This window comes from Ammodytes marinus, assembly GCF_949987685.1.
Source record: "Ammodytes marinus genome assembly, chromosome: 3".
Lineage (NCBI taxonomy): Eukaryota > Metazoa > Chordata > Actinopteri > Uranoscopiformes > Ammodytidae > Ammodytes > Ammodytes marinus.
The window spans coordinates 20,386,740-20,414,457 of record NC_137232.1 but is presented as its reverse complement, the minus strand read 5'-3'; the positions used below and the strand labels follow the sequence as shown (position 1 = coordinate 20,414,457).

General features: G+C 39.8%; 1 protein-coding gene across 1 annotated transcript in view; it reads right to left on the bottom strand.

Annotated features, from left to right (window-relative positions):
- Window positions 1–27,718, bottom strand: part of plch1 (phospholipase C, eta 1) — a gene marked incomplete at both ends in the record, with an annotated part of 56,695 nt that overhangs the window by 8,608 nt on the left and 20,369 nt on the right. Inside the window, 13 exons of the mRNA XM_080024951.1 lie at window positions 269–448; window positions 631–728; window positions 2,219–2,313; window positions 3,674–3,736; window positions 4,478–4,633; window positions 5,934–6,041; window positions 10,649–10,820; window positions 12,988–13,108; window positions 13,780–13,983; window positions 15,518–15,611; window positions 18,638–18,808; window positions 21,000–21,129; window positions 21,706–21,949. Of these exons, the coding sequence (XP_079881077.1) occupies window positions 269–448; window positions 631–728; window positions 2,219–2,313; window positions 3,674–3,736; window positions 4,478–4,633; window positions 5,934–6,041; window positions 10,649–10,820; window positions 12,988–13,108; window positions 13,780–13,983; window positions 15,518–15,611; window positions 18,638–18,808; window positions 21,000–21,129; window positions 21,706–21,949 (1,836 nt within the window). The remainder of the gene's footprint in view (window positions 1–268; window positions 449–630; window positions 729–2,218; window positions 2,314–3,673; window positions 3,737–4,477; window positions 4,634–5,933; window positions 6,042–10,648; window positions 10,821–12,987; window positions 13,109–13,779; window positions 13,984–15,517; window positions 15,612–18,637; window positions 18,809–20,999; window positions 21,130–21,705; window positions 21,950–27,718) is intronic.

The window sequence follows — 27,718 nt, the reverse complement described above, 5'->3', positions numbered from 1 at the left end:
GCATTTATTAATACATATAGTTTACACTCATATCTTATACACTTAATACTCATTGGTCTGTAGTCTCTACACATATGACCACTAGGAAACGTGTAAAATAAGTTTGCTGTGCAGGCCACACAGGACTTCTGTTTATTTGTGTGTATGCATCGTATATGCAGTGTCAGTCCATGTGTAATGGCAGGTACACTGCTAAAGAAAGGGCACCTCATGCTTTCATTAACAGACAACCTGCATACAAAGTTGGAGTGACATTCAAATATCTTACCCAACTGACAGCCGACGTTCCAGTAGAATTGAGGGTTGAAATTTGACGAGTCGATGCGATAGGCCGAGGGATAAATCCGAGACAGCTGCCTCTGGTTAAAGGACAGGAACTGTTCGGCTCTGTGATTGACCAGAGACTGGGCTCTGGTCTCGCTGAACGACAAAACGTCACCTGGAGTACCTGAAGAAAAACATGGGTTACACATGAGACACACTGTGTGTGTGTGTGTGTGTGTGTGTGTGTGTGTGTGTGTGTGTGTGTGTGTGTGTGTGTGTGTGTGTGTGTGTGTGTGTGTGTGTGTGTGTGTGTGTGTGTGTGTGTGTGTGTGTGTGTGTGAAAGTGTCGCAGCATTGGTGTTTTACCTTCATTCAGGCACTCTTGTGAGGCGACAGAGTTGGTGAACACCACCAGGTTTGAAAGATCTCGACTCAGTTTCATCGTCTTCCTCTTTCGTCCACCCCTAAAACAGATGACGACAGAAGGCAATTGCGAAAGAAGACAGGGGAGAGAGAGTGGGATTGAGATCATGTTAAGATACATGAGGCAAGATATAAAGGAGCTAAAGTGAGACATGCAGATACTCAAAAGTTTGTGGGTGTTTTACATTGGCAAATGAATAGTAGGGAAGAGAGGATTGTCCATCAGTGAAGCAGCTTGCAAACCGCAGGAAAGAGCATCAAAGGCAAAAAGCTTGATAGGGACCAGAGCCCATGCAGTGCAGCAAAACAAGCACACATTCACACACAGATACAACTACACACACACACGTGTGTGTGTGTGTGTGTGTGTGTGTGTGAATGTGTGCTTGTTTTGCTGCACTGTGACAGTTACCGAGGACATGCATTAATGAACACACACACACACACACACACACACACACACAGTCATGCACTCACAGTCTTGCACAAAGAAAGTCAGTCTCACAGCCACTCAAAAACACGCTTTCAGGAATGTGCACTGTGACAGTTACCGAGGACATTAATGAATATGCAACCAGGAACATAGACAAGGAGAACAAAGAGAGACAAAGGCTTTTTACACAGAAAGCGAATGAGGGAGAGGAACACAGCAGAATTTCCATACTTCTTCCCAATGCTCATTCTCAGAGAAAGAGGAAACAAGACCAAAGTGAACAAATAATGTATGAAAAGACAATTGGGATACACATATTCATGCTTTAGACAACAATGATCGCAATTTTATTTTTTTTGATAATACTTTGAATTAGGAAAAATTATGTATAATCCGCTTTGGTCTGACAATGCCTATTGAAAATTTTAATTCTGATTTGGGAATCTTTCAGAGGTCCTTGAGTCATGGCAATGGAGTTTATATCTCGAGACTTATGTGAGTAATTCATGTTGCATTTACTGTGTGTTACTCCAACGAATACTTTTTTTAAACCCATAAAACAATTTCTTTATAGAAAATATTGAATAAGAGAAGCTACCACGGTTTTATTTTATTTTATTTTATGAAATAAACACTGCTACCAAGTATTTGGGCTGCGTGAGGAAACCATATGTGTTGCCTCTGGTCTTGGACTCAAATAAATTCCTCTCGGGTCTTTTGCACTTCGGAGTTAGTTCCGTTAAGTGACTCACTTTGTAAAAATCTTCTCTTTTTTTTCAAATATGATCTGAGAAGGAAGTCATAGTGGAGCAGCAGGGCATGCAAAATGAACCTAGCACTCCTGACTTTATTTACTGAAAGATAATAGATGGCACATCAAAAGGAGGAGCAATCAAAACCAATCAGGCTTCTCCTCCAGTGCTGAGTGGTGGACCATCTTTCTCTCTCCTCACACAAACATGAATGACTGCTGAAGAAGCTGTAGCGGTTGACTACTGATGCACTAGACGGCTCAATGCACCCAGCAGTCAGCGGCTGTCACAGCTCTCAGTTGTCAGGGATTGTCAGTGTTGTGGTGAAGCCAGTGTCAAAGCTCACCTGTGGAAGTGTCCTTCGGCCTCCCTCCCAGACCTTTCCTGACTGTCCTCTTCCTTGTCCACGCTTTGGCATGACAGCCTGGATTTGGAGTGCCTCTGGATAATGGAGACACACACAGCAATACATAAACAAACACACAAGTTACACTTTTCCAAGCGTTTGGAAATCATAAAAGTGTGGCTTGATCTTTGTCTTCACTTGAAATCCTGATAAATGTTATAAATACACATCGGACATGGTACCGCCCACACTCACCCAATCGCAGTTTACGAGTTCTATAGTGGGATAGGGTAGTTGATATAATGTGTCCTTACCAAATTGTATGTGTCTCTGTGTGATTCATGGGGAGTGTTATTGTAGTAGCAGTAGCAGTTTGAATATCGGATTGTGCATGTGGTGGGCGTTCTAGGTATAGCATATGTAATTACAGCGAGAGTGTATTTGGTGAAGTGTGCTCTTTTTCCGAGATAAGCAGCATCATAAGAGCTACAGTGGAGTTGAGGAGGGGAGGAGGGCTCACAGTAATAACAGGGTTTAGGCTGCTTGCCAACAGATTACATGCACCCATGCATGGACTTGTATATATACACACACACACACACACATACACACACACACACACACACACCCATGCGGGGGAGGATGCATATGCAAAGACGGAGACATAAAAGAATAAAGAGGAGCTTAGAGTGTGTAAACAGAGGAGGAGTTAGAGGAAGGTTAAAAGAAGCAAATGAACAAAGAAAAACTATACTGAGTTGGAAAATAACCAGGCCTAGAAATTAGGTAATCGTTCAAAAACTAATAGGTTTGTTACACTGCAAGTTGTAGTTTTACGTGGTGGTTTAATGTGCTGGACTATTTCTTGGGCCAGATCTTTTGGTGTTACAGTTTTTCTTTTGTCTGGAGAATCCATCCCGTTGCAACCGTTTGAATGCAAATTGCCTCCATTTGAAACACATGGCCCAGCTAATGCATTCACTTCAATTACTTGTTGTGTTCCACGGAAAAAAGTTGTGAATCTTTCACTGTGGTCGTCTAAGGGCCCTGACACACTAAGCCAAAATCTAAAGACCCCCAATTGTATATTGTGGCTTTTCCAGTACAATTGGCTCTTAAAGTGACTAGCTGATAGAGTATTCTCATTGAGCAGCCAAGGAAAATATGTGACGTTTTCCATTTAAATGTAATGTGACCTGCCTATTAATTTATTATTTTTAGGTAAAAGACTGTGTTTGTTCTTTAAGGCCAGTTTGTTGTTTTTAGGCCCAAATAGGTCAGGTATAACAGTGTCAGGTAAATAGACCAATAGAATTGGACTGACAGAAGAGAATTAACGGGTTCTGCGATTATTTTGGTTTGGAGTAGTATTTTAACCTGATATTTCCGTTTGAGTCCTCACATATATATATTGAATCAAGCTAAATAAAAATAAAAAGTACCCATGTCCCTCACCTTCTGTTTGAGCGTTGCAATGAAGGACCTGCTTTGGGATTTCTTCAGAACTCCTTTGGAGTTCTATGGAGACAAAGAGAACATATTCAAAAATGCTTCACACACATATATATATATATATTGCTTGCACTTTATTGACATTCATGTAAAATAAATAAAACTACATTAGCTCCCAGTGAGAAAATTAAATCCTTAAGCTCAGTAGCTGGAGGGCCTGCAACAGACATCAGCCAATAAAGCACAACGCAGCAGAAGAAAAGAGTTGGTGATAAATAAAAAAAAGAGGAATTTAATTATAGTTATAAAGAGGAGAGAAAAAAAGCTCTAATGACAGAATCGGGTGAAGGGGATCACCAACAAAGCAGGAGCAGAATAAAGAGCATAGGATACCCTGATGCATAACACCCACTACATTAAAATGGCTGTCGTGGAACGGAAGCTTCTATAAATAGCACAAGAGGCAAGCAGGGAAATGAAATATTAAGTAACACTGCAGACATTTAGTTTTCACTTTCGGTGTGTTTTGACATCCTTTGGAGGAAACGCCACCTATGCGGGAACACAACAGTCTCTTTAGAGTGGCCTTCTTGGCTGTCAAGTTATATGTTGTTCATTAGGTGTGTTTGACACGAGAGTGGTGCAGTAACTAGTCTACCACTATATTTTCTCTAATTCCCTTCATGACTAATACCATTGCCTACTCTTATTCCCCGCCCTCTCTTGTCTCGTTCTTCTCTTCATGTGTTGAAGTGCATTTCTCTGCTCTATATGCGGCTCTACACATTGCCTTGTTGTGGCCGTTACCTGCCGCAGGTTCTTCTGAAGGCCCTGGTGCGTGGCTCGAAGGAGAGCTCGGATGCTGAAACTGTCGTTGTCTTCGCTGTCTCCGATCCGAGACTCCTTCAGCAGAGAGTCCAGCTTCTTCCTGATGTGAGACTCCACCTGGTGGTGACCGTTGCCCTGTGTGTAAGATCAGATGACAGTGATGAGGAAAGGGAGGGAGAGGGTGAGCGAGGCAAAGAAGCGAGAGGCACAAAGAGAAAGGACAAATGCCGATTGTCACTGATATAAAGCACCAGAAACCAGGCCCAGCCACCAACCAACTGTTGACCAGCAGCATCACTGTCAATGAATTTGCATTGAATATGCATTGTCAGACCAAAGCGGATTACACAATATTAAAAAATATAAATATTGTATATCATATTTATATACAGTAAAACGTAAACAACACTTTACAAGTCATGTTTTTTCCACAGGCTGCATGTCACCACTGGATGATAGCTTGTACCGCTCTAATAATGCAATGTTAGTGGTGAAGGCTGTGAAGGCACACCGGTTAAATGAGCTGCATACAAAACGTCTCATCAGTGGAAAACTGCCAACACCTCTTTAAACGGCAATGATCATCAAAAAGGCATCTGCGGCTTTATGCCTCCAGCCTAATTTGGAAGAATGATGCCACATTCTCACACAAATGAACCATCTGGAAAATAACTGAGTGTTTTCCTGCTTTAAATGTGTTGAAGGAGGAGGACCCTTGTACTGCTAAATCATGGAATAAGTGCACAGGATTTAGTGTGAGGACAGAAATGGCACAAAGCAAGATAAGGAGTGATTTCCACAGGCAAGAAGCCATGAAATTCAAACTGGGTGTTTTATTTGTAGGCTTGCATTGACGTTATACTTATGTCTGCACCATTAAGCATTGCTTATTCCAAAACATTACTGCAATGATCGGTACAGCTTTACAAGCCAATTACTGAAGCCATTATGTCAAGCACAACAATCTCATTAAGATCCCATTATCTCGAGTCTCCTTGCTGTCCCTGTAGGAAGGTTTTTATTCTCTGAAAAAATAGAGTTTTAAAAAAAATATTGTTTAAATTGGTTGGAGGAAAATGTTTCTGTTCTGATTTCAATGGCATAAAGAAAACCAGAAAGGAGGGCTTTATCACAGGTGAATGACAGCGTGTTAGTTACAGCTGCTTTGCACTGATTCAAATGGAAAACTTCTTCCTGAGCGATTGGTTATTTTGCCAATACACATAATTGTCTTACAGCATTATAGCTTGTGATGGCAATAATAATAATAAAAAGACAAGAATAAATTAGATTTGGCTGGAGTAAAAAAGAAAAGAAAAATTTATTCAAATCAAACAGGACTCATTTAATGGAAAGTAAGGTGTCTGTTTGGTGGCGGTGATTTCAGGTCATGCTTGTTTGTGTGCACATTAACATCTACGTTCCTCTCTCTCACATTACTGCTCTTGAGTTTGAAGTCTTCCTCAATCTCATCGGCGCTGTCATCGTCCGACACCTCCCCTTCCTCTGCGTCGGTGGACAGATAGGCTGGCAGACGTTTCCCCTGGGTAGAGAAAAGGAAGGACAGAGAGTTATATAGTGGGGGAGCCTGCCTGGTACACTCATTCATTTCAAAATGGTGTATTAATAGGACAGCGCTCAACATATGTGAGCAACCCATGCCTATATGTCTCAAATGCAGCACAAATCATGTCTGTTTTATACAATAGAACGCCCACAAAGGTTGCACCTCCAACATAGGCCAAACATGGCAGAAACCAATATTTTACTCACACAAGTCTGTACACGCAAGAATTCTCTTTTAAAAATCTGCTATGTGGCTCATTTAGGAGTATTTATGAGCAGAATGAAAGCCAGCACTGCCTCATCTAAGCACACAAGAGAGCACAACACACACTTGTGCACACGCAGAAACACACACACATTAGCTGCAGAGATTCTCAGAGAGAGGCTCACTGAGCAGCCCTTTCAGCAGAGTGGGAGCCCATTAGTGAGCCACTCTGAAGGTTTGAGTGGGAGTCAGGATTTTCAAGACTTCTACTAACCCAAATCAATGACTCTTAAACTTCCCCCAGTACTTCGGGTCTCTCACAATGGCCGACATCATCGCACTTGTTTTAACTATGCCCTCTCTGTGGCGTTAATGTGACTGTCGAAAACCCCTTTACGCTATTGTATTGGACTGTGTGGTGTCTCGCTCCACTGGGGTGAAAGGCTCTTAAACCAGGGGAAGTGTGGGGGGAGGGAAGAGACTGAGGAAAACTGCTAGAGAAGAGGACTTAGTAGAAAATCAATAACGCTCTGCCACCTTTCATACATCTGGCCGGGAAAGGGACAAAGCCAGAGCTCCCTTTACTCGGGTAACAATGCAGTCAATTTTATCTGGTTCTGGTGTAGAAAATCCAATAAGAAAAAGATGAAAGCTTTTGCTTGTCCAGATGCTCTGTCTCTCTCTGTTTCTTTGTCTGGATAACACCTCCTGTGCTAGTGGATGAGGATCTCTTTTGCCCGAGGCTGTTAAAGTGACAGCTGATGTTTTAAAAAAAAGTTGTATTCCTGCAGGGTTCGACATAACGTATAGCCCGATGGCCCGGGGCCAGTAAAATCATATGCAGGGCAAGTTGATTGGCCAGTCACTGTCCCGCCCGGGCCAGTGACTGGCCAATCACAGTTCAGTATCTTTTTGTAGACTACATCATGGTTCATTGAAATGCGCGTTCTGAGTCGTAATGAAAGCAGTGTTTATTTAAGACTCAATATAATAAACCTAATATAAAATATATTTTTTAATGAAAGGCCAGTGGACAACCGATGCGTGGGCGTTTTGACAGGCACCGTTGGCAGAGCTGCCTACCGTCCGCCTGCGAGTCGACAAATCAATCGACTTACTCTGCCCCCTTTCTTTCTTCCCACAGCAGAGGTTGAGGCGCAGAAAATGATAACTGCGCTTTTCCTTTATCTGCCGCCGTAATGTTACAATATTTGCATCCAAGCCCCAATGGTAATACAAATGAGAGGCGTTATTTAAACGCTGTGAATGCGTCTCCGGTGATTGTGTCGGTTGTAGACAGAAACGAACGGAGGGACTCCGCTCACTGTACAGTTCCTATAGTCGCGCACTTTGGCACTGTGTTTTCAGGCTCGAGACATTCAATCAGATCGCGGAAGTCTTTCCCATTGAAATCGCTAACGGGGAGAATATCCCCGGTTATTATTTTAGCCACAAACCACAGTTCATCTGCGCGGCGGCTCACTCGCTGGCGAGATCACACGGTGAAACGCTGCTGTGATCGGACGAAGGCATTGTGTGTTTCTAAGGTGATTTAACGTCATAGTCTTAGACGAGCGTTTAACTTATGCTGCATATTTTGCACTGCATTGTTTTTTATCAATAGTTTGAAAAAATGGTCCCACACCGGACTCTTATAGGCCTATGTGAAGCTGACACTTCATGGAGAAGTGACACTGCTGCAGCGCGCTCACGACCAGACGTGAACTCACATACACGGTGAAATCTCCCATTAAAAAAACGGCATAACCCACTGATTTTCGGATTTCTATTCTATTTTTAAAGTCAACTTGAGCGAAAGTGGAAAACCGGTCATTCGGTCGACACATTCACATCCCTAATGCATATATAGAGAAAGTAATAAAAACAGCCTACCACACCACAAAGAATGATCAGACCTTCATCTCTTATTTATTTTTTATGTTTGAACATGACTTCTGCAGGTGAACTATTCATTAAACTGCCCAAATTCAAGAATAAAAACAACCTTCAAACTACTGGACTTTAAAATACTGGCCGACTCTTTCAACATACTTTCAGTTGTAGGCTTCTAATTCAATATGTTTGCCTGGTTTTATATTATGTGTATGAGCAATATCAACATTTCATATAATTAACTAAAAGAAAAATAACCAAATCTAAAGGGAATATCTATAGCCTACTGTTACAGTATAGATATTCCCTTTAGATCTGGTTATCTTTCTTTATTTTTCTAATACAGGTATTATAATTATTGACACTAAATTATGAAGAAAAAAAAAGTGTGTGCGCAGGGCCAGTGAAAATATACAAGGGGCCAGTAAAACTCGGATCCACTGGCCCGGCGGGCCAGTAGGAAAAAAAAGTTATGTTGAACCCTGATTCCTTTTGAGGATGATCATATCAACCTTTTCTTACAGATCTTACTTTTGGGAATACGACAACAGGTGCTTCAAAACGAGAAGCTCATTTTGACGTAGAAATTATCAAGTGGCTAAGAGAACTTAAGTAATGTTATACAGTATATACGTTTGTTCATTTATAAACAGTACATATGTTTGGTAAGACTAAGACTACTTGGTTAAGTCTGGGGAAACATTGTTTTTATGGTTAACCTTTTTGTGTATTACATATATATAATTATAACTTCAAAATGTACCAGCTGTATCTTTAAATATTTTTTCTCTTTCCTTATGACCTCACAATGTGAACTCCTGTACACTATATAATTTTTTGCTGGCACATTTATTCTGAGAAAAGCAATGTTTCAGTTTCAACAGACCTTTGTCAGGTCCTCCGACGCAGCTGTCACATATTCAGGTGTGCAGAGATTTTCTTCAATACTTACGGCCTTATTAAAACTAAATGTGTCCAAAGTTTAAAGTGCTTATCCATTCCTTTCACACAAGCTGAGCTGACAAAATACAGACATGCCCATTCAGCATTGTTTCTACACCAAATAAGGAACATTTACTCTATGTTTATAAGATAAGTATCAACAATGATTGATTGATTTTGATACAAAATAAACATTTCAGGGATTTTGGAGGGGTTTGGCTAAAATATAAAAAATATAGAGCGTAACAAAATTATTTCATCCATCCAGTATTACAGATCCGATTACAGATTTTTTTGAGACACCAAGCAACCAATGCTACAGTTTTCTTTAGTTGAGTTCTGAAACATGTCATCAGTTCTTACAATCAATTAAAAGTCTATGATGTGTATGTTGAGCTGGAGAAGAGAATTATGGGACAAGATACATATCAAGCATTAAACTGTGTTTAGTTTTTGTTCAGAGAAAAGTTGTTTTGATTCTGTTTGAGTGAATCACTGAACTCGGCTCAGAAGATAAAACGATGTTTTGTTTCAATCAAACCTACAATGACCGGTTTAAAGAGAAAAAATGACACAAACTTTTTACAGTCATCCATCCAACCTGACCTCCCTTGTGTGTAATTTAAATGAACAACCACTGCTGCTGTTTTTCTCTGGAGAGAAAGATACACTGCACTGACATTAAGCAAGAGTGCACACGTCTATGATCCAGTACCTTTGGACCAATGTAATAGTCTCAATGTGTGTCAGGGATGTTTCGAGGATGTGTTTAATGTGTGTGCTACCTGAGGTGGCATCATTTGAAGTCAATGAAAAACTGAATTATTTGTTGGTAATCATTTGGGGGAAATTGTCATGTTGAGCCTCTCTAGATTCCCAGTTTTTTTTAATGAGAATTATTCAAAACAAAAATGCTGTTGTCACAGCCTGTTTGAGTTTTAGACCAGGGATTTGAGGAATAAAGGATTCTGTTTAAACTCCGCAGGGTAGCAGTTTATATTTTTCATGGGTTTCTAAATATGTTTGTAAAATATTCATTTATTCATTGTGGTTACTTGCAGAAATGTTGTGACTGAAAGCAATTTTAGGAAGACCCAAAAGAGTTGTCACGCAAATTGTGTTTGTAGGGGGGCTTCTCTTTGTGTGTTGTAAAATTTTTAAAAAATGATAATAATTATGACAATCCCAGGCTCACGTTATCATATGCCACAGTATCGTACTACTCTCGGCTCCCCCTTTATGATTAATACGATGACCTAGTTCAAACCTGTCTTTCTCACTTCTATTCGTCTGTTTATGGGCAATAATGATCTTCCTTACAGTGCCTTCTCCACTCCCCATCCCCAACACACACACAAAGTTAAATATGAAGGGATCACAAAAGCTGCGCTTACTTCACTGAATCAAGGGGAAGGAAACAGAGACTTGTGATGCAGCTGCAGATGCTTTGATCCACACAAGTGCACTAACTGACCGGCCATATTTTAATTAAGCAATTTATTCATGTGAAAACAACATCCATCCAGCCATAGATTTACTCTTACTTTGATGAGTATCTTGCCCTGCAGGCTGTGAGGACTGGGCAATGTTGTTGAGTCCCTGCTCAGTACATCTCCCACATCCAGTTTGTCTGCAAAGATTTCCCGCAGGTACTGAGCAATCTTTTTCTGCTGCTGAATGCTGCAGTGGTTCTCTATGGACAGAATGACCGGGAACCTGAAAGAAAAAAAAAGAAAGCAACATACACACTTAGGTTTCCAGAAATTGTATTTAAAGAAATGTATCTGCCTTAAATGCGGCCAATGAACTGGAAGGGAGAAAGATCTGCTGGCTTGAGGGTGATCACATCTAAAACTGTACTTCCATTTCACACCTCAAACCACCAGAAAAGCGGGGAAGTAAAAAGATTTTAAAAATACAGGTTTATAAACGTGTGCGTGTGTGTGTGTGTGTGTGTGTGTGTGTGTGTGTGTGTGTGTGTGTGTGTGTGTGTGTGTGTGTGTGTGTGTGTGTGTGTGTGTGTGTGTGTGTGTGTGTGTGTCTCTGTGTCTGTCTGTGTGTGTGTGTGTGTGTGTGTGTGTCTATGTGTGTCTGTGTTTTCATTTAAAAAAGCTGATATGACTTGTGGCCACACAGCAGCACGGCTCAAATGTCAGGTTTGTCAGACTGACAGCTCTCCCTCAGGGGATCTAGCCTCACTCTCTACTCAGACTCCGATCGCCAAAGTACAAAATGACTCACCCACACACAGACAAACTAAAACAAAAAGAGACAGTAAGTTCCATTGTCATTTCATTTAGACAATGTTATCCGGGAGCACCTCTCAGGTGAGCTGGTTAGGCGGCTCATTGAGCTGTGTAATGTGTGCGTGTAGGTGTGTGTGTGCGTGTGTGTGGTGGGGGAGCAGACACTTGCGCCATTTCAATACAGCCCAGGGGACATTATTCATAGTAACAGGTGGCAATAATGATAAAATATCAGCTGAATGTAAAAGGTTAAAAGTAGGGGAGAGAGGGAGATAAAGAAGTTCAAAAAAATGTTTACCCGCTGTCAGCTTTATTCAAATTTGACTAATTAGTATTGTATAAATTCATTAAAATGTAAAGGTTTTTCTATCAGCATGTGTGAATGTGTTCTATTTAGAGCTTAAATTGGACATCTGGTCTTTAATTAATTCACAGAAAAATACAAAGCTAGCCTTAAGAGAGAAAAAAAAGCTATGTTGCCTGAAATCATTGAGGAACAGTCAAACTTTGTCAGAATTAGCTTTGGCGCTATGTTGGGCAACCATATGTTTTGTTTTATATTGATTTCTCTATTAAATGATAGTAATGAAAGTAAAGCTCACGTATTTACAGTTTACATCTGATTTGTTTACTCTCTGTGGATCTATGGGGTTATTGCTGAAAGCTAAGCAAATTGGCTGCTGGTAACTCTTTAAAATCAGTATTTGCCATAAAGAAATGTGAATTTACACAATAGCTAGTACTATTTTAAGATATTAATTGATAAATATCTTGCTGACATGTTTTATAAATAATAGATGCTCAACCATAATACTTTTAGTAAAACTTAAAACAAGCTATAGCCAAATACTTATCCCTATAGTATAATTACATACATTGAATATACGTCACTACTGTCTGTACAATGAAATAAATGGGTTTTATAACACAGGCACTGTTATCATAAGTAGCTGCAATCAACATGAAAGTGTGCCAATATAGCAGCAGGAAACTGCATCATTCACCACTTTGTTGTGGATTCAGGAAATGCTGCTAAGCAGATGGCTGCAGTAATAGGTGCAAATTGCATGCCAGGAATCCCAGTGTTCTCTAACATAATCTATGTTTAAATGTTACAACTTCCTTATTAAGCTTTGCGGGGAAACCTTGCCTCACTGCATAGATATTCCATCACAGTGGAACAAGAAATGCTAGTTTGGGTCTAGTTTTTTTAAGGAAAATGCAGCAAGTTCTGTGGTTTTTTAGATAAGGGTGGAACAGCCTTTTAAGAGTGGGCTGATGCCATTAAATCTCATCCCACAGTGGACCGTAAAAAAACACAATTCAACAGAAGAGGACAGTGCACAATCAATGATACAGTCTGTTTGTGATCCTCACATAGGAGAAATTTGGGATGATTATCGTTCACGTAATACAATTATTTCCACTACAGATTGTCAACCAGTATAATGTTTCTGAAAGATGTATGTGTGAGTAAACTGAAAGAGAAAAATTAAAAATCTGATTTCTATTTGGCATTCTGGACCATTTTTCCTTCCACAGTACAAAGGAGAAAGTATTTTCTTTCCATAAAATGTCACAAACACTGACATCACACGGACACACACACACACACACTATAGGGAGCTTGGACTCACTGGTTATTTATGAAGGCATATTTATTGATGGTCTCGATGACAAACTTGAACGGTATCTTGGAGGTCAGAGTGTAGCCGTGTTGGACCATCGGCTCTCCCTCAGGACCGTCCCAACAGTCCACTGCAGGAAACGAAACAAAGAAATGATGCATGAATAAAAAAAAACTGAATCATGAGATGAATTTTTCTGTTTCAATTCACAGTTTTATTTTTGTTTTCATATTTAAAGGTAGCAAAGTATAATTTCTTTGAAACTGATGTCACAGCTCTTCTACTCAGCTCTTATACAATGTGAAATACAACTGTATTTCACATTCTCTAGATGAACACTGGCGTTGAATAATCAAGCAATAACATGCAAATTTTTTTCAGTGTTGCCACATCTGTCAAGCCTGTCAAATTGTATAAACAAACATAGAAAAAATGGGGTTTATTCAAAAAACATTAACATAAAAGGTGAAAATTGCTAAGCCATTAACCTCCATAAACCTTCATAACAGTGATTGTTTTAATGCGTTTTAAGCAAAAAAAAGGTATAAAGGTTCAGAGGCACAAGTGTTACTAAAAACATTAACGATGGCTGTGTTTTCATTAATTCAAACATGCCAGTAATTACTGACAGTGAGACAGTGAGCCAGCATGCACACTACTAAGACCCTGAAACTGTAGCAGCTAAATGTAACTCAGCCATGTTCATTCTATTATTTAATCTGTGTTTTTTTCCGACTGTGATGTCAAAAAGTCACATTAGCATTGCATGTCATGCATATTTTAATGTTGATGTACACTTACCCTCTACACAGCGGCAGCCAGCCTGTAGCACCCAGGCATACATGTCTGTCTTAGAGTGGGAGAGAAGCTGATCCCCAGTCAGATACGTGTTATGAGAGGAGGCGATGAAGTAGTTAGACAGAGGCTGCTCCATGTCTTGATTCACCTCATTATGCAAAGGGTTGAAAACGTCACACGTTGGACTGCGCATCAAACTCGTAAAACCTGAAAGGAAATACAATTTAAGGAAAAAATATATACAGTATATTTAGGATCAAAACAGGCATTGTTAAGGAAGTTTGCTTAGTTTTAATGAGTTGGTGGTTGGTTTTGGATATACTAATAATTCTAAAAGCCTAGCTCTGTGTATTCAAATAAGCAAAGAATTTTAAATAAAGATAATGATAAAGCAAGATGTTGAACATGCTAAACATGACACCTGCTTAACATCGGCATGTTAGCATTATCATTGTGCGCATACAAGCATGCTGACACTAGCATTTAGCTCCAAATAGCACCATGCAAAGGGTTGAAAATGGCATCTACACACAGAGCTTAGGTTGCAGATGTCATAGTAGAACACAAGAAAAAGGTTTTAAAACTTTCCATGCAGTGATCCTGCCAAAACTAAAAGTGAGAAAAAAACATTTATATTTCAAATCACCTGCCAACAGATCATATCGTGCGCCTGCTAATGGTGTACAGTTTATATCTCTTCATTAGCCGCTAGATCTCCAGGAAAATACCAGAAGATGAAAGGCAAGCACATTCAAAGTAGTGAGGTTTGAAACCACGCTGCTGGTGGATGATCTTCACACAGCCAACTTTATTTAAGGTGGTGGTACAGCATGAAAAGAAGGCTACTGGAGGGGGGGAAGAAAGTGTCCTTTCATCCAGAGAGGATGGATAAAAAAATGAGGCAGGGATACCAAAAGCAGGGAATAAACCAGAATGCAAGGGAAAATGGAAAAGAATAGATAGCCAATGAAGGAAATGGAAATTCAGGCGGAATAATGAAAAACATTCAATAAGGATATTGAAAAGATTTTTGCTATGGGAGGGCAGAGATCAGACTGGAAATGTAATCTTATCAAGGTACCATCATGGATAAATCAAGAATTTAATAGTGCTCTATGCGACAACCCTATAACCTAAATCCCCATACATACGACCATACTCTGTATTATTTATGGTTAGACAGATATGAAGAGATAAAATACTGCAGAAAACCCACTGTAAATAGATGTTAATGTGAATCTGTTTATACATTACTGTCACACCTGTGCACAATGCATGGATACACATTTCTGACCTACAGGGGTGTGCATCAGACATGCTGGGCTGATCAGTCAGACACACACAGTGGTAGCCTTCATGCATCCAACAACACGATTAGTCTCACACCTCCCCTTTCTATACTCACTCTTCTTATTATTGTCACAAGCATTTTATCTTTACCAGTCCCATCATTCTGAGCGCATGGTTCCTCAATCCTCATGTTTCTCCTTTAAGCTCAACCTTCAGTTACATGGGGGTATTACTTAAAATGCACACTCGCTGCATCTAGTGTGAATTTGTGGAGCCTAGTCAACCCATCTGAGCTTAGAACAAAGTCTTACTGGCAAAATCTATGTTAATACCTGAACTTGAGATCTGTTTTCAGAAGGAGCAAAAGTAAAATAGTAACTTAAGACGATTTGAACTGATTGTGTGCATTGATCGATACAGGAACAAGACTCAAAGAAATGGAGAAAGATACCTTCAATCCCCAAGACGCCTCTCTGTTTATTCTCGTCAGTCATCTCAAACTTGTCAATGATTTCTGCAACATACTCTGGAGTCACATCTGCCATCTATGAAGAAAAATTATGAACAAAATACATGTAAACTAGGGCTGTCAAATTAACGCGTTAATTTCGATTAATTAATCACAGAAAAATTAACGCGATTAAAAAAATTAACGCAGATTAATCGCACTTCTATAATGCCCTTTGACCCGGTGCAAAAGTGGTGCGGAGCTGCACCTGTAGCTTTTATATGTCCATGTTGCCGGGCCGGGCGCGCGGGTAAAAGGGAGAAATGTAAAGAGTGAAGCAGGGGAAAGGGGCCGACTCGAGGGCTCTATGGACGGTTTATGGGATGCTTCGGCAAATAAACATGAAGGTAGGAAGACATCTTACTTAATTCTCCGCAGTGTCCGTGCATTATTGATTTAGTGGGTGCAACAATGTAGGCTATAGGTTCAAAACAGTAGGCCTATCTCTCAATCTTCCTCCAATTTTGTTTGCTAGCTGTCTCGCACTTAAACGAGTGTGTGTGTGTGTGTGTGTGTGTGTGTGTGTGTGTGTGTGTGTGTGTGTGTGTGTGTGTGTGTGTCTCAATATTTTTGCCTATGAGTAGGCTACGAAATGGTGGCAGTGCAGCGCTGTCTGTTGTGGGAGATGGAAAGTCGTCATTTGTCTGCTTGTTTTTTTGAGAAAATTCGGCGCTAGTTCATGTATAAAGCTGGCTGAGGGGAGGAGACAGAAGTTACGAGAGACGGAGAGCGAGCGCGTGCGCGCGCGAGAGAGAGAGAGAGAGAGAGAAACAAACAGTAGTAGGCTATACAGCTGTTTATAAACAGGTATAAAACTGTCATATAAGTATGCGATTAATTTAGATTAATTAATCACAGAGCCTGTAATTAATTAGATTAATTTTTTTAATCGCTTGACAGCCCTAATGTAAACCCTTGTTTGAAATCCTAAAGGTTTAGGAAATGATTTGAAAAAAGTCAGAATGATTTGACATTTTTACAAGACATTTGAGTTGCTCCTAAATTATCTGTCAGCCATGTCAATTTGGCATGTCTGAAAACAGTATTAATGTTGAAGAGCATCGCAGGCTGGAGGCATTACACATAAAGTGAAATTAATCTAGAATCAACACACTTTTGGGACAGTTGACATTTCTGTATTATCAATACTTTTTTTTTGTTTGGTTTGATGTGATATTCTAATATTTTGAGCTGTCAGCTGTAACCCTAAAAATTCAAACAAAAGAAAGGCCCGATATAATTCTCTCTGTTTAATAAATATAGAATATATGGAAGTTTCCCTTCCTTTTCAAGGAACTCTTCCATGATATTGTAATTTAATTTTTCATGTAGATGCAACTGTAGTCGTTGTGAAGACCTCATCAAAAAAAATGCGTTGGGTTTAACATACAGTCATGAAAAAGTTTGGGAACCCCTCTCAGCCGGCATTATAATTGACTCTGCTTTCACAAAAAAAATATAAAAGTGGTATGTCTTTAATTTACTAGGAACAGCTAAGTATTGGGATGTTTTCCAAACAAAGATTTTTTGAAAAGCAGTATTTGGTTGTATGAAATAAAATAAAATGTGAAAAACTGGCTGTGCAAAAATATAGGAACCCTTGTGGTTTTGTTGATTTTAATGCCTGTAACAGCATGTAAAACTGATGACTTTAAACACAAAGTTGGTTGGATTATGTTGTTAAGCCTTGAACCTCATAGAAATGTCTGTTTAATCATGAGAAAATGTATTTTAGGTGCCTAAATGCAAGTTGCACTTCTCTTTGACTCTCTGCTGAAGTGAGACAGAATGGGATCATCAAAACAGCTCCCAAAATATCTGAAAAACAAAGATTGTTCATTATCATGGTTTAGGGGAAGGCTACAAGAAGCTTTCCCAAAGGTTTCAATTGTCAATTTCGACTGTAGGGAACGTTGTCAGGAAATGGAAGGACACAGGCATAGTGGCAGTTAAACCCAGGCATGGCAGACCAAGAAAAAAACAGGAGCGGCATAGGTGGAGGATTGTGAGAATGGTTGCACACAACCCACAGATCACCTCCAAAGACCTGCAAGAACATCTGGCTGCAGATTGTGTATCTGTACATCGTTCAACAATTCAGCGCAATTTGCATCAAAACATCTGCTTTTTATAAAGACCAAATAACTTAATTTTTGTCTCATCAGTCCAAAGCATTTTCTTCCAATATGAAGCTGGCTTGTCTAAATGAGCTTTTGCAAACTCCATGCAACTGTATCTGTGGCGTGGGCGCAGAAAGGGCTTCCTTCTCATCACCCGGCCATACAGATGTTTTGGTGCAAATTGCACTGAATTGTAGAACCATGTACAGATACACAATCTGCAGCCAGATGTTCTTGCCGGTCTTTGGAGGTGATCTTTGGGTTGTGTGCAACCATTCTCACAATCCGCCGCATATGCCGCTCTTGTACTTTTCTTGGTCTGCTAGACCTGGGTTTAACTGCAATTGTGCCTGTCCTTCCATTCCCTGACAACGTTCCTTACAGTAGAAATTGACAATTCAAACCTTTGGGAAAGCTTCTTGTAGCCTTCCCCTAAACCATGACAATGAATAATCTTTGTTTTTAAGATCTTTTGGGAGCTGTTTTGATGATCGCATTCTGCCTCACTTCTGCAGAGAGTCAAAGAGAAGTGGAACTTGCATTTAGGCACCTAAAATACCTTTTACCATGATTAAACAGACCTTTATATGAGGTTCAAGGCTTAACAACATAATCCAACCAATTTTGTGTTTAAAGTCATCAGTTTTACATGCTGTTACAGGCATTAAAATCAGCAAGACCACAAGGGTTCCCATATTTTTGCACAGCCAGTTTTTCACATTTTATTTAATTTCATAAAACTAAATACTGCTTTTTTTCAAAAAATCTTTGTTTGGAAAACATCCCAGTACTTAGCTGTTCCTGGTAAATTAAAGACATACCACTTTTATCTTTTTTGTGTGAAAGCAGAGTCAATTATAATGCCGGCTGAGAGGGTTTCCCAAACTTTTTCATATGACTGTAGCTGACTGAGCATTTTATTGAGTAGCCTGTAGCCATTCACCTTCTGTTCGTGGCGCAGGAAGTTGGCCAGCTCCTCTGCTGTCAGGTGGTCCTTCCTGTCACTGTACGCCATCATGAGCAGGAACAGGTCGCGTCTCAGTGACATCATCTTGTAGAAGACGGAGAACTCCTCGTATGTCAGCGTGCCCTGCTGCTCGTCCGTGTCTGCTTCCTGTGAGGGTCAAGGAAGTGATATGCCTTCAGTGACACATCTTAATTACATTGCCATGACTTGAATGACTCCTCGACGTGGGATTGCTAAAATGACTGGTCGAAAAATCGGATGCTCTTTTTGATGGGTGGTTCTGAACTAAACACAAGTGGTGATATATAATTTTGCTTATGTTGAAAATATGATATAATTGCTGAGCAGAATTTGCTCTTACCACTACGCCACATGCGTTCTCAAAATCACTGAATTTTTTGCCAATGTTCCTTTTTTTTCTCTTTTACAAATTGCTCTCATACATGCTGCAACAGAAACATGCACCGGCAAGCACACAAACTGTACCAGTATTTTTGACATTTTTTTAACCTCATGTCTCGCGATATGTTGCTCGAGGACACACACACACAGCATCACTCTGTGCTCATTCCATTCCACCACCTTGCTCCATCTGCTCGCTGGGGTCTCTTATTACCTGGATCTCACTAGAGGCCAGCCTATTCCACTCTGTGCTTGATCTAATAATACCAGCTAGTGTCTCCATCACACTCCCATTATGAGCTCGCTGTGAGCATTGGGGACTCGATCACAGACACAATCTACACAAAACCAGCAGGATAAATCACTGTGACGGACTTCATCAGAAATGCGCGGACAGAAAACAAACACATTGGAGGTATTTTGAGCACAAGCTATTCAGGTGTCAGCGCTGTTGACTGCCAATTCTTAAATGGAAAAAGATGAATTTCCTATGTGTGAGAGTTCAGCCCATTATAAAAACACTTTGAAATATACTCTAGTGACGCCAGTGAAGAAGAGGAGACTTGGCACGATATAAGATTACATTATTAAGGCCTAGATTTTGACACAGGTTCACTTTTAATTTTTTTTTTTTTGGAAATCACAGTGAGGTTTTGCCTCATTTGCCTGTAGCCTAATTAGGTCGGGTGAGTTTCATGTATGTAAGACTTTCCTAGTGGGAGATAGCGACCCTATAGCCTAACCCTAGCACTTCAGGAGATGAGTGGAGGTCATTATAAATAGCCCAGGGTTAGGGTTGACTTAGGGTTAGGACAATCTATTTGTCTTCATCCTATAATCAAATCCTTTGGTGTGTATTGTTGTAGGCCTGATGCTAATATGTGGGGTAAGTTTCATGTATGTAAGACTTTCCTAGTGGGATATAACGACCCTAGCCTAACCCTAGCACTTCAGGAAATGAGTGGAGGTCAATGTAAATAGCCCAGGGTTAGGGTTGACTTAGGGTAATGAAAATCTATTTTTTCTTCATCCTATAATCAAATCCTTTGGTGTGTATAGTTGTAGGCTGATGCTAATAGGTGGGGTAAGTTTCATGTATGTAAGACTTTTCTAGTGGGAGATAGCGACCCTAGCCTAAGGAAATGAGTGGAGGTCAATGTAAATAGCCCAGGGTTAGGGTTGACTTTGGGTTATAAAAATCTATTTCTCTTCATCCTATAATCAAATCTGTTGGTGTATATAGTTGTAGGGCTGATGCTAAAACGATCCTTCATGGTTCCATCTGATCTATCCCTTAAGTGCCCTGAGTGTTGGCTGCCTTTCTAGTTTCCTTGCTAGTGTTCACTGTATTTTCAAATTTGTCTTTGGGGTTAATAGATAAAAGAGGAAAAGTGAGCAATGGAATATTGTCGGGGTCATTAAACACCGTTACATGCTACTGCACGCTATATCTCACAGCAGAAAAGCCTGTGGACAATGCATGTGTATTTCTGAGATTACTGGATGAGACCTCTGTTTTAAAAAAATTCAAGCAGCCCTTTCCTCGAACAACTTCATCCTATTCCTCTAAAAGTGTCTCTCTCAGGGACGAACACATGAGATATTTCCCACACATTTCTTTAAATTCCACAAATGCACATGAACCAATAAAAAATGCAACAGTAATGTGATGTCAGTGGTCTTAAATATTTATAGATAATGAATTGTATGTGTTCAAATGACAGTAAACCTTTTTTTATTTAAAAATGGAACTTGATAGATGAATGATCATCTATATTAATAATAACTGATGTGGTGATGTCTACATTAGCAGTCTTTTTGAGTCAGTATGCTTTCCATTCGGTTGAGACGTATCAAACACTATTACCCTCTATCTTAAGGAGCATTACTTATAAAGCATTGGATTTTACGGGGAAGGAATGAATATACCACTGACCTGAAACATTTGTTTAACCTTCCTGCGGGGCAGATTGACATTTAGCTTGTGGAGAAGTTGATAGACCTCTTCAATGTTCAGGAGACCGTCTCCGTTTTTGTCGGCCTCCTCAAACGTCTGCTTCAACCACGTTAGACACACACACACACATTAAGGAAAACAAGGGGTGTATCATGTGTAAATGTATTTCACCTAGATTAAGTATTATTTCTAGGGCTGGTTTCTGACTAGCTGTTGTAGATCCATTTAGCCTACAAGAATGGGATGGAATTTGTGGAAAGAGACTTCAGTTCGAACAGACAACGGATGTGATCGGCCTAAATGATGTCTAATGTAGGCAAAGATTGCTTCAAAATGCATCCTATTTGGTTTTGTGAATACAGATTCCCCTAATATCTTAAAATTAGTTTGAAACTATGAAAGACTTATTAAGTTAAATAGACTATATAGAAAATGTGATATTGTCAGTCACGTAATTTTCATTGCAGCCATTCTATCTATATCACTGTCTAAATGTTTAAAGTCTCATTTTGAATCTTGAAGTATTTTCTTTGTTTTCACTATCTCTTAAATCTTGATGTATTGTATGCCCCTGTAAAGCATTTTGAATGGCCTTGTGTCTGAATTTCGCTGTATAAATAAATATGCCTTGCCTTGCCTTGACCAACAGTGAGTTGTGTGTAAGCTCTTTGCTTTCAAAGGATATTGGTCGTGTGTTCGCTGCCGTTTGGCCAGCGAGTCCTCGTCGCTGATCCCAGCCATCAGGTAGCGGAGGCCGGTGATCCAGGTTCTGGCTTCTTCTGAATTTGTTGTGACCAGATCCAGGGACTCCATGTGGTTCCCATGGTACACTGTGAAACAGCAGGCGTGGTCCAAGCTGCCGTCTGCATGCCGATGGAAGATGTCCGATTGACCGCCCTCCGTCACTTTGTACAGCGAATCAATGGTGACTGACAAGAGGAGAGGCAGGGTTGGATGTGAAAAGGAAGGAACAGTTTGGTTACAAAGGAAAGAGGCTTAGAGATGAAATACACTTAAAGAGGACCTATGATGCTTTTTGACTTTTATGACCTATAAACGTTGTTATGATGATTCATAGTCATGCTTAACCATACTAAATTATCAAATAATGACTTACATGCGTTTCGACATATTCCCTGCTGACCGTCTGGGGTGTCTGTGCAGAGCACTAAACACTATTCTAGCCAGTCGAGAAGTCACGTCTTCAAAGCGGTCTACCCTTTCATAATTTGTGACGTCGCATAAAACTTTGTGACGTCACCACGCGGATGTTTCCATGTATGGTAATGCTGTCACTTCCCTGTTCGCGTCTGCCTCGCGCCCTTATAGGTCCATGCTCGCGCTTCCCGCCACTGAAAGTGTTCCGGAAGGAAGGTAACCAATCACAACGGAGTGGGGTTTGCAGGAGGGGGGGAGGGGGTAGGGGAGCGGAGATTGCCGAAGCACAGGCGGAGGCAGCGGAGATGCCCGAAGCACACACACTCAAGTGTTGACAGGACGTGCTGGATCGCCAAAATAAGAGAAAGAGCTTCCCGAAAATCTACATAGTTTTTTGTGATGTGACTTCAACAGGACTTTTAACCTGCATGTAAACACCTTTATCCGATCTACTTCGGACACAAATCGGCACAATAACGGACAAGAGAAGTCGGATAAGAACACCTAGATAATTCGTTCATTGTCGGCTTTCTTCTGCATGTTTACAGGGATCGGACATCGCATATCGGACTTCTCGTTCTGTGCTTGTGTGCCTGCGCGTTATAAGCTACACCATGGGTTATTGACGGAAGAGAAGCGGACGTGGCTCTAAAACCACTTGTTGAAAGCATGGTTGAAAGGGCTACAGCGCCACCTAGCATAGTGGAGACAGCCATGCATCGGACATTTATCCGATTCCTGAAAGGCCATGTATACTCAGACAAGTGACACGGTCCGTTCGAGTGTCTTGTTCGATATATGTGATAATCCAATCTAGTTGTGCCATGGAAACGCACTGAGTGAGACCATAAAACACTCTTTCTGCCTTTTCTCAGGCTAGGATGATCCGATTTAAAAAAAATTTGTACATTTATACTTCATAGGATCTCCGAGTTCAATACACCTTCATATTCCAACCGGTGAAGTAGGCCTTTAATCAACACGATGGTTTGTTGTTCTGGGGAAAACCCATTAAAAGCCTTGGATAGGGCCATTAATAATCTGAATGAGACATATTTAACATCCTGTTATATTAGAGTTAACAGACAAACTTAAGAGATGGATAGAGTATGTGTGTAAATATGTAGTGCATGACATATGGTAATTTATTTACTACAGTCTTTTGCTCTTTCCCAACAAATAAATGATAAATAAATAAACCAATTAGATAATACCAATTGGACAATTTTTTGACACCTTAGGAATAAATGCACAGCCATGGTCAGGAAAGCCAAATCTGAATACTACCTTGAATTAATCTCAAACTGCTACTCTAACCCTGCACTATTTTGGAAAGCTGTGAACTATAATAAAAACAATTCTAGCACAGTTCCCACTCAGATCAAATTAAATGGTCACACTCTCAATGATCAAAAAGAGATTGGCTTAGCTTTTAATAAACATTTTGTAGCTGCTGGTCAACTCTTTCAGAATGGAGGATATACGCCTTCTACCACCAGTAGTAACGTACCGCCTGTCTCTCAAACTCCTATTTTCAGCCTTGATCTTCTTCCCACAAGTGTTGTTGTAGATGCGCTCCTCGCCATCAACCCCAAGAAGTACATGGGAGAGGACAATTTGGATCCGTTTTCAATCAAGCTTTCGACACATATAATATCAAAACAAATTACCCATATTTTTAATCTTTCCATCTCCTCTGGAATAGTTCCTAAAATTTGGAAAATAGCTCATGTAATTCCTTTACATAAAGGTGGTGACAAAAATAATCTTAATAACTACAGGCCAATTTCCAAACTCCCATGCCTGGCAAAAATTCTAGAATCACTTATTAATAATCAGTTAAAAACATTTCTAACTAGTGCTTCCATTTTGAGCCCATTCCAATCTGGTTTTAGGGCAGGCCATAGTACTGTCTCTGCTGTGACTTTGGTTGTAGACAACATTGTTGCAGCATTAGACAAGAAAAAGCACTGTGCAGCACTTTTTATTGATCTTTCAAAGGCCTTTGATACTGTTGACCACCATTTGCTTTTACAGAGGCTTTATGACATTGGCTTTGATCAGTCTGCATGTAGTTGGTTTAGGGATTATCTCTCTGATAGACAGCAGTCAGTTAAACTGGGAAGATACCAATCTGAATTCTTAACTGTTACAAATGGTGTCCCACAGGGCTCAATTTTAGGTCCAGTTCTTTTCACAATTTATATAAATAACATTGTTTCATCGCTAAAAAAACTGTCACGCCCATCTATACGCTGACGACACAGTACTGTATTGCATTTCCGATTTGGTGCACCAATCTATTGAGAACCTACAAAGCTCTTTTAATACTCTGCAGGACTGTCTAGTAGACCTCAGGCTTGTTCTAAATACAGACAAAACCAAATATATGTGTTTCTCCAGAGCAAGAACTACAAATTTGAATGATTTTAATGTTTTTACAAAGATTGGATTTTTAATTGAAAGAGTCACAGAGTACAAATATCTCGGCATCTGGTTAGATGATAAACTCACTTTTAATTTCCATATAAAAAATCTTGTTTGTCGACTACGACAAAAAATTGGCTATTTTTATAGGAACAAAACCACCTTCCCTTTATTTAGTAGGAAAAGGATTATTGAGGCAGTTTTTATGTCTGTCCTTGATTACGGTGATGTGGTTTACCGGCATGCATCTCATTCATGTCTTAAACTCCTAGACTCTGTTTTTCACTCTGCTTTAAGGTTCATCACAGGAGATGCTTATGACACACACCATTGTCTTTTATATGAAAAGGTTGGGTGGTACTCCCTTAAAGAGAGACATGATGCACATTGGCATATTTTTATTTACAAAGCCTTGACCGGAAAGCCTCCTCGTTATTTAACAGAAATGTTGCAAATTTCAGATGGGCTTTATCAGACCCGCTCCACTGACATGCTCATGCTTTATGTCCCACAAGCCCGGTCTGAGCTGGGAAAGACAGCGTTTAGCTTCAGTGCCCCCGACTCCTGGAACAACTTACAGCAACAAATTAAACTAAATACCTTCATATCCTTTAATCAATTTAAACAAACTATCTTAAATATGCCAAACTCTACCTGTAACTGTTTTAATTAGGCTATATTGTACTTTCACCCATTTAATTTCATTTTAATTGCTGCCACTCTTCACCACTATGTAAATGTTTCAATTGTTTTTTTGTTTTTTGTTTTTTCTTCTCTTCACCTGTTGTTGTGTGTTTGATGTATTTGCATTGAATGTTGTGTATGCATTGTTGTTTTTCCTTGGAGTTTGTTTGAACTCGACACCATTGAAAATGAGGGTCACCCCTCAATTGGTCTCTCGAGGATAAATAAAAGTTAAATGAAATGAAAATGAAAAATGTATACTCTGATCTTATTAGAGCGTGATGCACTCTGAAGCTTAAAGGAGCCGCTTTTTTTCTGTTTATTTTTACACATGATAGAGAAAGGCAAAGCAAGTGCTGTCATCTGAGTTTATATTTCACTTGACTGAGGATTCTGTCTTCTCCTTTTTTTCCTGTATTGGAAATTGTCCAGCACTTGGTTACGGTTTTAATGGATAAGGCCGCTGTAGTTCTATATTGTATTTTTTTACTATTGTCAGCAAATGAATCGTTAACTAGAGACACAAGAAGTTAATGATTCCTTTAATGATGATATGATGATTTTATTTAACTGATAGTTTCATCCTTCCTCATCCTAATCCACTTCAATGTAATCCATGTCCATTTAACCATGACACTCAGTGCTCTCATCTCGTTACATAATCTCTTCTCTCAAATTCTGCTATGACCGAGACTATATATGGCAGACCTATTTTATTCCTTCCAAGACAGATATCACGCACACACACACACACACACACACACACACACACACACACACACACACACACACATAAACACACACAGATTGGATAAAGAAATGGACAGCTGTTGTATTTCTCTAAATAATGTCAATAGAAAGGATCTTTAAAGGCTTATTGTATGCAAACCGATAAACACACATGCTGTCATTTATAAGCATGTAATGACAAGCACGTGGACAGATGCATGCTTTAGTTTAGTATAGGTTAGAAGATAAAAGCAGTCACGTAAAAAGGTGACACTGATGCTCGGCCATGAAATGATAATCTGTTTACAGCCAGAGCGGTGCGGCTGCCTAAAACCTTAGGAATTCATCAGACATTCTGGAATAAATAGCAGGGTAAAGGCAGAGAAAATCTTAAATGCATCTAGATATAAAAAATTGTTTTTATTATGTAAGTTAATATTCCATTTTCATAAACTGTTTTTTTTTTAGCTTTTGATGACGAGTGATAACGATCTTCTCACCGAAGCTTTTGTTGAGTCCTGGAAACACATCGCTTTCTACAACTTCAAAATCCAACAGGGCAACAAATGTTTGTTCACCATTTTCCTAACCTTAACCGAGCTCTGCAAGTGCCTCAACATATCAAAAATATATATATAGGGGAGAAAGGGGGAATCTGAGGCATCGGGTAATGTGAGCCACCCCCTGTATCTAGGCAACGGAAAACATTTTTGGTCATGTGAGATATGTTTTCAAGCCCCTCTCATTTCCCCATGGCCCTGAAAGAGAGGACCTCTTGGTGCTGTGGTAAGCATGTTTTTTTCACCAAAATAGGTATTTTGCATGTAAAAGTAAATTTTCTTGCTGTCAACTTAATCAACTATTGTGCCAAAGCAAATGTATTCACGTAGAAAAACTTCTATCATACGTGTTGATGAACTACCAACATATGAAACCATGTGATAACTGAAGATTAGCCTGAAATGCTAAGAAAGGTAGTTTTTTGTCAAATTGTGGTGGTGGGGGAAAGTGAGCCAAATGCTGTGGGGGAAAGTGAGCCACTGTCTCACTTTCCCCCACCACGAGGCACAAGTTAAGTTTAGTCTTAAACATATTTTAATGTAATATTACATGACATGTGTTTTATTTTAATGTCATACACATTGTAGAAAAGCCATCATGCCAAGGAAATACACCAGGAAGACGACCTGGGGCAACCACACGGAAAGAGTACCTTCTCATCTTTCCCTGTAACCTTCAGGCCTGGAATGTAGGCCTAGTTGTAGAGTATGACAGGCTGATGTTATAATCCAGTTGGGTCTTCTCCTGTGTTCTGAGTCCCAGGCTGTTCTCGCTGGTTCTGATTTTCCTATGTATTAACCCCCAGACACAAGCTGGCTCTAAGGGTCCTGTGTTCTGACCCCCAGACTGTGTTCTAATCTAACTGGTTCTATCTTTCAATTGAATCTTATTAAAACCTTTTGAATTATAATATGTTGTATTTGATTTTGTTCAGAGTTACTTTCAAGTGTTTAGAAAATTAGCTTTGCTTAATTGACCAAACCCCATCATTCTTTTACTAGTCCGACATTAGTTCTGGAATGTGTGGCTAGCTTTCAGGATTATAACTGTTACAATATGTGTTGTTGTGGTAGTTTCAGAGTGGAAAGTGGTTTACCCCCAGCTGGTTCACTTTACCCCCTTGATTTTCCTGGTCTGGC